General features: G+C 36.6%; 2 protein-coding genes across 2 annotated transcripts; one reads left to right on the top strand and one right to left on the bottom strand.

Annotated features, from left to right (window-relative positions):
- Window positions 1–1,294, top strand: LOC144997781 (uncharacterized). Its single transcript, XM_078957648.1, has 4 exons — window positions 1–649; window positions 724–789; window positions 901–963; window positions 1,089–1,294. The coding sequence occupies exons 1-4, from the start codon at window positions 149–151 to the stop codon at window positions 1,158–1,160; spliced, it is 702 nt and encodes a 233-aa protein (XP_078813774.1). The 5' UTR covers window positions 1–148; the 3' UTR covers window positions 1,161–1,294.
- Window positions 1,295–1,561: 267 nt separating this feature from the next.
- LOC145047771 (phospholipid-transporting ATPase 1-like) lies at window positions 1,562–6,764 on the bottom strand. The gene is made up of 9 exons (XM_078996104.1): window positions 6,479–6,764; window positions 4,552–6,291; window positions 4,137–4,476; window positions 3,328–4,036; window positions 3,110–3,233; window positions 2,805–3,024; window positions 2,268–2,726; window positions 1,912–2,185; window positions 1,562–1,844 (listed from the first exon to the last, which is right to left on the bottom strand). Exons 2-8 carry the CDS (start codon window positions 5,855–5,857, stop codon window positions 1,981–1,983), a joined length of 3,363 nt encoding a protein of 1,120 aa, XP_078852230.1. The 5' UTR covers window positions 5,858–6,291; window positions 6,479–6,764; the 3' UTR covers window positions 1,562–1,844; window positions 1,912–1,980.
- Between the last annotated feature and the right edge of the window lie 5,494 nt (window positions 6,765–12,258).

Genomic DNA, 12,258 nt, shown 5'->3' with positions numbered 1-12,258 from the left:
TTTTTGGAAATGAAATAGCCGTTAGTCCCGCTTGGGTTACTTTCAAATTCAAAACACCTTTCTGCAACACCCTCTTCTTCCTATTTTAAAACACACACACACACATTCTCTCAGCTTTGTTCATCACAGCTCAAGATTCTCGTCGATAATGCCAACAGATCAATCTCCGATCACAGGAAACCCTCTCGTCCGGCCAAAAACCGGCCGACAGCCTCTTAAACCGATCAGATCCCCGTCGAATGTACATCCTCCACCGTCTGGAAACACCTACCAAAAGCCAAATCTAAAGCATGGATGGATCGAGATCTCTGAAGATTCTAACAAGGAGAATCCTAATCAGAATGAGAAACGAAATATTACTTCTAATCTGGATCCGAATCCTTCTTCGATCTGTGCTGTTTCTGTTGCTGCAGCTCCGGTGCAAATCGAGGAATTTGTAGTATCGCTGGCTGAGGAACTGAATGCCATTCGGGAAAAGATGGAGAGGTTGAGGTCCGACAGAGAGAAGACAGAGAAGATGCTCAGAGACAGGGAGTTAATGATGGAGACGAAGATGAAGGAGCTTGATCAGAGAGGAGAGATTCAGAAGGTGCTTGAAATTGAAGTGGATCGGCTTTATAGATTAAACGAGCTCAGATCTTTATGCAACGTAAGTTTAAGACATGAAAACAATCCCAAAAAAAAGTCAGTTCGATAACTGTGCCTTTTTACTGTGTGTTTCAGAGGATACTACCGATCAAATCATTGAGAGAGAAGGAGCAAGAGAAGATCAAACCAGATAAATCCCAGGCAAGTAATTAATTTGAATTTTCATGAACACAATCGTGAATTTGTATCATTTATACTCATAATCCATTATCAAGTTCAATAACTTATATGAAGAAACTTCAAAATTGTTAGGCGACGGAAGAAGAAAAGGTCAGATCGTTGAGAGAGAAGAAGATCAAACCAGATAAACCCCAGGTAAGTCATAAATCAGCAACAGATTTGAATTTTCTTGATCATGATCATGAATTTGTATAAATTTCTATGTATTATACTTATCCTCAATGATTAATTACTAAATGAAGAAAATTCGAATTTGTTAGGGGGGAAATGCTGAAGAAACGGAAGAAGAAAAGGTGACAAGTCCTTGTGGGGTAAATGATTCGAAGAATTGAAATAATTAAGTTTGAAGTTTTGCTTTTGGATTTTTGGTTTGTTGTTGGGGTCAAAAAGGAAAAAGTGGGTATAATTCCTTGTTGTATTCATTGATTGATATTGAAAAATAGTAGAAGCATGTGTGTCGTCATAATTGCAAATCACCAATCATCTCAATTTTTTTTACTCCTATTAAGAGCATATTTTGCAATTTCTACAAAATATCAAGAAATCCACAAAATTTTCCGTTTAAATATTATTTCTTAGAATTATAAATATGTCGTTTTTCTAACAGAGTATCATTTTAAGAAATATAACTACTTATTTAGAAATACATGTACATTTTTTAGAAGTATAAATACATATATTTATGGCGATTTTTGAGAAAATGTTGCCATTTTTTACTGAAATCTAACAAAAGTTTAAAGAAACCATTACATACCTCCTCTATTTCCTCTCTCAATTGATGAAACACTGTCTACATATTTCCTCATTAACTAAGTAAGAATCATTGTCTCATTTTGTTACAACCCTACACCTAAAAGAAACTATTACTTTACATAAAACTCTTACACACCTCCTCTCTCTCTATCTCTTCACTGCCCAACACATATTCTGTACCCCTTATGTATCAAACAAATTACCAAAATGCCCTTTTCAATTTTCGAACCCGAATATCACCCTCGCTCTATCAACCTTCCAACCTAAAAGGTTGAAAACAAATCATCAGCCATTGACAACATTATATGAAAATTTTACAACTGAACTTACTATTTTTATTAATCTCTCTCGAATTCAAAACCATATGGGCCCCACATACTACATAAAACCAAATCAATTTTAGTCACTAGATCTTCGAAGGGTACTTGACCCATAAAAGAATCTTCTTTTTCTCAATATCTCAGCTTCTCTAGCTATCTGAATATCTGAAGGCCTAAACATTCTATGCATAGCTTTGATTATAAATCTAGGAAGTAATGCCACCACTATTATAAGCCAAATTGATAGCCAATATGTAGGTTGTTTTGCCAATTCATATATTGTCCTGAAAAATACAAAAAACAACCACTATTATTTCCTAATTATTATTATAAAAATATACATATATAAGTTTTGTAAAAACTAACCCGTAATTAGGGAAAACAGGAATGGAATCCAACACCACTACACAAGCATATGTCATAACCACAGATCCCCAAATTGAGATATGAGTATAAAGCACCCATCTTTGAATGTCCATTGCCAAATGTATATTTACCAAAATGACCACTGAAACAGTCCACAAACTACCCATACTCCAAATATCAATTGTGGTTTGTGAAAATGCAAATCTTGGAACACAAAAAAGTGCAAGACTTTGCCATATGGTGTCAGCCATCATCATCCAAAAAAGACAACTGTTGTAACTTTCTTGTCTGTGTCCAGATTCATACAGCTTTGGATACTGAAGAAGTGTCTTATGACTCAAGTCTTTGTCTAGAATTCCAACCACAATTGTAGGGACTGAAGTGTAAATTACAGAGTAGAACACACTGCTCCAGTCAGTAAGTGCAGATGTTGTTGAAAAAGCTGCACATAATATATACCTGAACATAACAAAATCAAACATTTTTTGTTATATTTATATACAGTCATAAAGAGAAAGATGTAATATGAGTATTTACCAAAAAAGCATGAAGACAAAAACAGCATTTCTGTAGAAGTTATAAAGAACCAAATATCCCATGCGTTGATAATTCCAATGACCATGTACTAAAAGTAGTCTTTTTAAGAATCTAAATTGTCCCATTGCAAAATCTGAAGCCATGACAGCCTGGCGTCCTTCTTGTCCACATATGCCAACACCAACATCCGCCATTTGGATCATTGACACATCATTTGCACCTTAAAAATGTGTTTAAAAAGACTAAATTTTCAAAGGATAAAAACGTCTTTTTTAAATATATATAGTTAAAAAATACTAACTTACCATCACCTATTGCTAGTGTCATATCATCAGTTCGACTCTTGATCAAATCAACAACTCCAGCTTTTTGTAAGGGTGCAACTCGACAACACAAAACAACTCTACAAGATGTTGCAAGATTGAACAGCTGTCGATTAAAAAAAGAAATGTTAAGAAGTCATGAAATAATGATAAATTATTTTATGAAATATGAAAATAAGACAAAAGAAAATACTTCATGCCTCTGATTCCAGATCTCTTTCCAAGATGTAAACCAAACTATTCCCATCAATTATCAATGCCAATTCTCCTTCTATGTTTTCAGCATCAATTTCAGTATTATTCTTCAAATCTCTACATTTAACACCATATCTAGCCATTGATTCAGACAGAAGCTGTCTACATTCAGTCTCTGAAGTTCCATTTATAACAATCTGATGCATATCTGATGTCAAAAGCTTACAAGAAAGAGCAATCGAAATTGCAGTTTCCTGTTTATCTCCAGTCAAAACCCAAACCTTAATTCCTGCTAAACGTAAACACTCGATAGTTTCAGGAACACCTTCTTGAAGTTTGTCTTCAATTCCAGTTGCTCCAAGCAAATGTAAATTACATTCAACAAGTGATGCAGTTTGTCTTAGTTTCAAAGATCTATCAACCAATGAAGTGGTGGCATCTTCATACATTGATTGCCATTCTTCAAGTTCTTCATTTGTAAGATCCCTAGAAGCAAGTACAAGTGTCCGAAGACCTTCTGATGAATACTCATTCAAATGGTGTTGTGTTATGATGCTTAAGTCGTTATCGTTTCCAGAATTGTCCCTCAAGATGCTGAGAATTGACGTATCTGCCCCTTTTACCAATACCTTTACTTCATTGTTTGGGAATCTGATAACCACTGACATTCTTTTTCGGACACTGTCGAACTCATGCAGCCCTAATACATCCAGCCTACATTTCACATCAAGATTTTGACATTTTGTTTTAGTTTATGATGATATGTTGATATGAATTATGAAACATGGAAGATTTAATCAAGTGAGTTTTCTACCTTAATTTCTCACCATTGACATCAAGTGCAATATGACCAGATGTTCTTTCAAAAAGAATGTATCCATAAGCACAAGCTGCAGCTACAAGAGCTTGTTCATCAGGTGATTCTCCTTGATAATCAATAGCTTCAAGATCTTCATGAATTTCAGTCCCCATGGAGGACCCTTGTGAGCTACTTTGATTAAGAATTGGAATCACAGTGTTGCATGCTGCTAGTGTTAGAAAAAACTCATGAGCAGAAATTCTTTCATTCCCATTTAGCCCTTTATGAAGCAACCCCATGAGGTCAGGATCCACAGTGATATCAGATTTTATCTTCTTTCCTTTCATGTCTGCTTCTGTTGAAGCAACAATGTTATAAAGAATGTTATTATAAAACTACTGAAAGAAAGTCAAAGGTCAAAAAGTCAAACCTGGATTCGTTTTATCCACAATTGGTGGATTATGATAATGCTTCCCGAAAACAGAAGCTTTTCTGAATTCCATTTTGTTTTCAGTAAGTGTTCCGGTTTTATCAGAAAACACATAACGAATTTGACCTAAATCTTCATTTATATTTAAGGATCTGCATTGAAACCTTGAGTTTGTGCTGCTGTCATACATGTGTTTGTCTTCTATCATGAAATAAGATTGACCTAATCGAACCAATTCCATGGTGATGTATAAAGATATTGGAATCATTATCTGAAACACAATAACAGAACTCAAAAACGCAAAAAACGTCTCCATAGGAATCCCATAATACTTATACGGTTTTCCTGGAAACTTTCCCTTTATAAGATAGCTCTTTCTGTAATAAGGAATCGTATCAATTGCATCCTGATGACTCATCAGCCATAAACACATCCCAATAGCAACAACAAGACACAATATGAAAAGAAAAACAGATAACCAAATAGTTTCTGAGTTCATTGCTTGTTCAAGTCTGCTTCTTTTTGAAGGAGAAACTGCACTATTTAGCATAGCTTTTGTCTCTTGTCCAGCATACACAACAACACCTATAACCCATTCAGTGTTTTTCACCTGACATCCACGTAGGATAATGTTTGATTGACTTAGGGAAACTTTATGACCATTTAACTCCATATTAGCTGTGAACTCATATATGTTTCTATTAGGTTGTTCACATCTAATTACCCCTGATATTGATCCTAATGGCATTAAGGATGTTTCTTGTCGAGCATAACGTGTCTTTAAATTCGACTCTCCATCTAAATTCATGGTTTGTATGTAAGCAATGCCACTAGGATCACTTGTCCACATCAGCACCATGTCACAAGGGATTGTCTCATCAGCTTTAATTTTCACCACCTCACCTACTTTGATGTCTTTCCATCTTTTGGATTGGAAGTTTCCGGATTCAAGAACAAGGGATTCTTTGTTGTTCTCATTTCGATCAGATCTGTGTCTTCTCCAATCCTCGTATCCGTCTTTTATAGCAGTGACTGTGAGAACAAAAAGTAGAGGGAAGAGAGAGACTGTTCTTCCAAAGACTGCGAGAGGAGGAAGCTGATTCAGAGCTGCAATGGCTAAAAAGTATATGTAAGCCACTCGATGAAACTGAATGAAGAGATTCTTGGGTAAGAAGTTTATAAGTGTGTATTTGCTAGTGGTGATCTTGTTTCCTGTGAATTCATACTCTTCATTGGTTCTTTGAGGATTATCGATGTATATCAGTCTAGAATTATCACGTGCTAGGGTTTCATTATCTAACTGCATGCTTTTATAACGAATCTCAGATCAGGGAAATGTATCTGGGACCCGAGAAAAAGCAGCAAGAGATAACACCTTTTCCTTTCACATACAGAGCTTTATGGTGAATGCTGCAGATAGAAGTTAAGTTCAAAGGGGTAAAGTGTGTTATTTCTTTCCCCTTCATTCACAAAGTGAAAACTAGAACTTCAATCCATTCTGTTTCCCCAACAAGAAGACTTATTGGGTACCCAAGATAGTCATGTTCAATGCATTGAGAATCTGTCGTGGGACAACTTGTTAACCAAAAGAAGGTCAAGAAGTCATTTGCTTTAGGGTTCTTTTCCTGTGAGTTTTAAGATATCTGCAGTGTCTCGAATCCAGAAATTAACGTTTCTGACACTTCAATGCAAGAGGATACACTAATAGACCTTCAGGGTTTGCACAATTGGGAATTTCACCTGTCGTACAAAACCAAAACCTCGTTCTGTCATTTACGCAAACACATTGTGTTCGAATTGCAAATCGCAAAACGAGAACAGAAAAAACAAAGAAACCCCAGCAATTTGGCGTAGATAGATAGATACACAGACATGCACATAATTACATTCAAAGAAAAAAAAAAAGTTGATGGATAATGAAACTGACCCAGATCAGATTAATCCTTCCACACACTAACGAACAGATCTGGAACGTCAAGAAACACAAAGATTGCAGCTTTTTCCTACAATTATCTGGCAAATTGTGAAGGCACAAATTAGATTGAAACAGATAAACGGACGAAGGCAGGCGGAGCACGGAAATCGAGGAGAAAGAGAAACTGATGCGTGAGTAATGAGAGAAAGAGAGAGAAAGAGAGAAGGACGAGTGGATGAGCATAAATGTTGGTTCTTTACTCCGCTATGCTTTAAACTTTAAAGTGATGAGTCGTCTAGTCCCATCTATCTGCCTGCAAATTGCAAGCAATTTGCCTTTAATTCACGTTTTTAGTGATTGATTGCCTTCGACCCACAAAAACAGTTACCCGTATTCGTCATTCCCAAAAGCTTACATTCCATTTTTTTTACTATTATTTCCACATTCTTTACCTATTAAAACTATTTGTATTTGTATATTTTTTATAAAATGTTTGTTTATTCCCGTGTAAAAAGAGGAGTTTTTCAGAAAAATAGTTCATAAATTATACATATAAAATGATCGAAAAAATATATATTACATGTTATTGTTTTTTAAATTAAAGGTAAAAATATAATTTAGTTTTGGGATATTGACTAATCAGGGTAATTATCTTTTCGTTTTATTCACATTTTGATAACCATTATGACCGATTGTAGTAAGTTACAGCTTACGTGATATATATGTAACAACGAATATGACACATAAAGGTAATAAACTATTAGTTTTGTTCACATCTAAACAATTTTTTCCAAAATTCGATCATCCAACTTGTTGAAGTTATTCACATAATATCATTATTTCAAAAAATTAAAATGATGTCAAACTTGTTGAAGTTGTTCACATAATATCATTATTTCTGAAATCGAGGCACTTAGTTCGATCTGACACAAGAACACCATATGTTTTTTAGGGTGAGGTTCAAACCGGACGATTAAACTCATGTTTTACGATTATTATCCTAATGGAAGCTTGAGCTCACTCCTCCATTGAGTTGGGATTAGGAAACGAGGAGCATAGCGGGAGACTAGGTACGAGGTTGTACTGGGTGTAGTTCATGTTCTCGCGTATAATAATTGGGTAGGAGACTAGGTATGAGGTTGTACTAGGCAGGGCTCATATTCTCACATATAACAAACAGGAGAGTGGGAGAGTGGGAGTGAACTGAGGTTTCTTGTAACGTCCCAAAAATTACAATGAGATTTTTCATTTTTGAAATAGATTAACCAATTAAACCATTATTTTAGAAACCAATAAATAACGTTTGAGTGATTGAAAACTATATATTATCAAAGTTAAATTTACAAAACCGCATAAACGAATATCTTTGATGCGTGAGTACAATCATGTCGAGCTCTTCTCACGAACAACCTGCAAAATGTTTAATACACAACTGTAAGCATAAAATTTAGTGAGTTCCCCATTATACCAAATATTTCATCATATCTACAATGTATTCACACAAAGTCCTTGGCTCTAACATCGACTTGCCAATTGTCCTATCAACATGTATAAAACATACATAACAATCCTACATACAATAACAAGTCTTTCCCAACACGAGTGAATGTTATGGTTAAACCATATATTATAGTCACTTCTTGCTATGGGTTAAATCATGGTCTTTCCTGGTAATGTCAATGACCAAATCCGAGTCTTACATACAAGTGTCAGGGGCTAGATCTTGGTGTTCAATACAAGTGTTAGGGTGTAACGCACGTGTTTCTGGGCTAAAGCATTAATGATGAAGTAATAGTTTAGGTCAACCATTGTGATGAATCAATTAATCGAGTATGAAATTAATCAGAGATGATATTGAAGAATGAAAGAGTAATTAAACACAAGATGTAAATAAGATTTCGCTTCAGCTCTATTACGCTTTAAGTGTTTACAGAGAAAAATAGACAATGTTATTCACGTTATCTAACTCTAGTAAATGATCCTATTTATAGGATACACAAAGCGCACAAAAAATATACCAAGGCATTAACACTTAAGCTTCGAACAAAAGAGCCCTAGTAAAATACATTACAATTCATACGAAGAGTACAAAATAAGCTTCGACTAATTACAACAAAATAACTCTTACAATCTCCCCCTTTGTAATCATAGTCGAAGACTTCAGTTCGTAAGCAGTTGAATGGAATACAACATCACTCTTCGTATCTCATTGTACCATAAGATAATCTTCTTGAGTTCCTTTTTAGCTCTTTCATTATTCTTCTTACAATGATTCATATGAACGATTAAGTTCGTATATTGTGAAGTTGAGTACCTTTCCACCTCACCAGCTTGGAACAAAAAACGTTTTGTTTTCCCAGACTTATCCTTCCCTGAGAAGACTAAACCAAATGGCTTCAAGCAAATTTCACCATCAGCATACCTTTTTAAATCTGCTTGAGTATTCGAAGGAGCCATAGGAGCTATAATTTCCAATCCTTTCGTTATAGCCAACTCCACATCAGTTAATGCTAAGCATTCATAATAATTTTCAATAAAAATCTTGATGTGAGTAACTCCCAGCTTGTACTCATTTGGATCGGTATTCTGAAGATATGAGAAAGATCTTTCCTTCAGCAATAATGCAACTTTTATAAGATCATACAAGTTCATTAAAGGAAAATCAGCAATTGTAAACTCACAAACATTCCCATTCGCCCTGGTCACCACATACTTCATATTTTGGACTGTGTTTTCGAAAACAACATCCTTCTTTATGTTGATAACTTTCTTTATATTTATCAATGACCACACTTGTAACGCCCTGATTCTCAAGCATTGTTTTAAATAAGATTTATTGGGTTAAGCCCTACTTGACGAGTTGGTTGCCCTACTCATCGAGTAGCAGTGGGGTGGGATCGTGTGTTAAGTGACCTACTCGATGAGTCCATATTGGGACTCGAGGAGTAGGAGCTGGCAGATGAAACCCTAAATCTCGGGGTTTTGCACCTTATTTAAAGGAACCTTAGCCACCCTTGGGCCTCTTTACAGTTCTAGAGAGTCCTTGAGAACCCTAATACGTGTGTGTGTGTGCCCACTGTGTGTTTGAAGCTTGAAAAGAGGACCTTTAGAGGGAGAAGGCTTGGAGGAGAAGGAGATTGGAACAAGTAGAATGTGGGAGTCAACACTTATCTCAGTTATCATCTTCTAGAGGTACCCAAAACACCATTTTCTTTGTAGATCTCTTCTATAGGTTGAGTTTTAGGGATTTTATGGAATATTAAGTTGACAAGATGAGCTATGGGCTAGATCTGAAGTTGTAACTTCAGATCTGGACCCTCCTTGGGTTCTAGAAGCATAAAGTTGCAGTTTTGGTCATGATTGAGGTCCCTCTTGAGCATGAAGCTCCATTAAGAACTTAAAATAGGCATTTAGAGCCTTTATAGCCATGCATGCACGTAAAGCTTGCAACTTTACATGATAAGCATGCCCAAGGAGCTTGGATCTGTGATTTGGAGCCGCTGCATGGCTCAAAACAAGTCTATATGGAAAAAGGACTGAATGGACTCGGCGAGTCACATGAAGATGATTGTGGACTCGAAGAGTTGGATGAACAACTCGGCGAGTCCGATGAAGATTGCCATAAACTCGACAAGTTGAAGAACAACTCGACGAGTCGGATGAGTTTTCTCCAGGATATGTATGCGTGTGTATCCGTCGAGTTGCAAGGAAGAAACTCGACGGGTGGCCTTAAAGTTTGATCGAAAATCGAAGGAACTCGACGAGTCACTCCGATGACTCGGCGAGTTGGAAAGTGCTCCAAGGAACTCGGTGAGTAGCCGAGGGTACTTGGCGAGTTAAGGTCAACATGGACTGTTGACCTTGACTGAGGACTTTGACCTTGACCAAGGGTTGACTAGTGGGTTATGGAGTACTTTATAAGGTTAAGGACTTATGAGTATGTTGTACTGTAATAATAGGTGGTGGAGCCTGTATCAAGTGATCCGAGAGTTGGAGTTTACCTTTCGAGTCGACATCTGCGAGGTGAGTTATCCTCACTATATCGATAGGGTCTACGGCACCAATGCCGACCCTTTAGTTGTTATTGTTATGGTATGCTATGTGTGGTTATGATCTGTTAGATCGGAATTAGGGTAGACACTATGTTATGCTCTTATGATCCGTAGGGATTGGTATGTTAGTGACCTGCTAGGTCGGTGCTCTAGTTACGAGAGAATTCTATGATTAATGATCAGTGAGATAGATGTGTTTGATGTTTGTATATGCTAGTATATGATAGTTATGCGCACATGGTTATTTGCTTGTTGGTTGGGTTGAGGTGGTCTTGCTTTGAACTGAAGGCCAACATACCCTATGAGTAGTATGGGGAGACTGTAGGCCCACATGGCAGACCAGTAATGCCGAAGGCTCAGGATAGATCCAGATAGACTATAGGCCCTATAAGGCGGTCCAGTCAGGCCGAAGGCCCAATATGCATGTTGTTGATTATCTGTTATTGATATGGTATTAGCGATGTGGTATTGGTATTTTGGGGTAGCTCACTAAGCCCTTGGGCTTACAGTTTTCAGTTTATTGTTTCAGGTACTTCAGGAGATCATGGCAAGGTGAAGGCGTGACCGTACCACTCCTCATCCTTATGTTATGATTTTGGTACACTCTGATGGATATTGATTTGAAAACATTTTGGTAAACAAACGATGTTTGATTTTATTTATGATTGGAAAAGTTTAAATTTGGCGTATACTTTATGGATGTTACAACACTTCTTCAACTGGTTTCGCAAGAACTGCATAAAACCTGATTTTCATATGAGTTCCTTCATCCTTCTCTTTGAACTTGATTTCGGCTTTGAACTGGGGCATGATGAACATCATCTCATTAATTGGAAAGTCTAATTGGCTTGCATCAATATTTGTGACAATGTAGCTCTATTTTGGCTTCTTTTCGAATGAATACATGTGATTAAATGCAACCTTGGCTTTAATTGTGTCATAGTTGTAATGCTTTGATGGATCACCTTTGTTCATGCCAGGAGGATCACTTGCTCTTTGAGTCATTATACTCTGTACTAATCTCATCCTCTCCAGTTCAGCCACATCCCCAACCTTATTTTCTTCCTTAGATTTTTCTATCAAAATTGATTTTCCTCTTGCCTTCGAAGATGAGTCTTCTATTACTTCTTTCACCTTTGAATCACTCCCACCAATATCACCAGATTTACCAATCACAATTCCTTTCGAAATTGGTCTTGTAATGGCACAGTTTGTTATTACTGTTGAAGAAACAGGACCAACAGATGCTATAATTGGTTTTATTATTGGAATCTTCGAAGGAAATACCTTTCCCACCACCTTCGCATCATCACCTACAACCTTCAAACCTTCACTCTTCCTTTCTCCCCCTTGCACCCCAGTAAAAACAGGTGGGGCATTTGTTGTGGGAAGAAGGTTGGATATGCGGGAAAGAGGAGTCAACTGTTGAAGAAGTAAGGCTTCGAATTGAGAAAACTTCTGGAAGAGATCTTCTAAAGATAGTTGAGAAGACGAAGCCGGTTTTGAAGATAAGACTTTGAGCTCCTTTAACAGTGTGAGGACTTCCATAAAATTTTTGTTTTCATTTGTAGAAAGTTGAGCTATTTAGGGACTCAAACTTTCATACAACTTAGCAAACTTTGTCATAGCATCACAAATTATATCCACCTTTTGATTTAGAGATTCAAATTCCGTGCGAACAACTGTAATCTCTTTTTTCATGTCTTGGCGAAGCTCTTGAAGTTTAAAATTCACATCCTC

This window comes from Lactuca saligna, chromosome 5 (genome assembly GCF_052625555.1).
Source record: "Lactuca saligna cultivar CGN05327 chromosome 5, ASM5262555v1, whole genome shotgun sequence".
Lineage (NCBI taxonomy): Eukaryota > Viridiplantae > Streptophyta > Magnoliopsida > Asterales > Asteraceae > Lactuca > Lactuca saligna.
This window is presented reverse-complemented; position numbering and strand designations above follow the sequence as displayed.

Bases quoted from the DNA above. Each gene is read 5' to 3' on its own strand.
- LOC144997781 (XM_078957648.1), top strand. From the start codon at position 149: ATGCCAACAGATCAATCTCCGATCACAGGAAACCCTCTCGTCCGGCCA. The intron at 650-723 runs GTAAGTTTAAGA...TGTGTGTTTCAG, and splicing joins AGCTCAGATCTTTATGCAAC to AGGATACTACCGATCAAATC. The intron at 964-1,088 runs GTAAGTCATAAA...CGAATTTGTTAG, and splicing joins TCAAACCAGATAAACCCCAG to GGGGGAAATGCTGAAGAAAC.
- LOC145047771 (XM_078996104.1), bottom strand. From the start codon at position 5,857: ATGCAGTTAGATAATGAAACCCTAGCACGTGATAATTCTAGACTGATA. The intron at 3,234-3,327 runs GCATGAAGTATT...TTTAATCGACAG, and splicing joins AAAGAGATCTGGAATCAGAG to CTGTTCAATCTTGCAACATC. The intron at 2,727-2,804 runs GTAAATACTCAT...TGTTATGTTCAG, and splicing joins TTTGTCTTCATGCTTTTTTG to GTATATATTATGTGCAGCTT.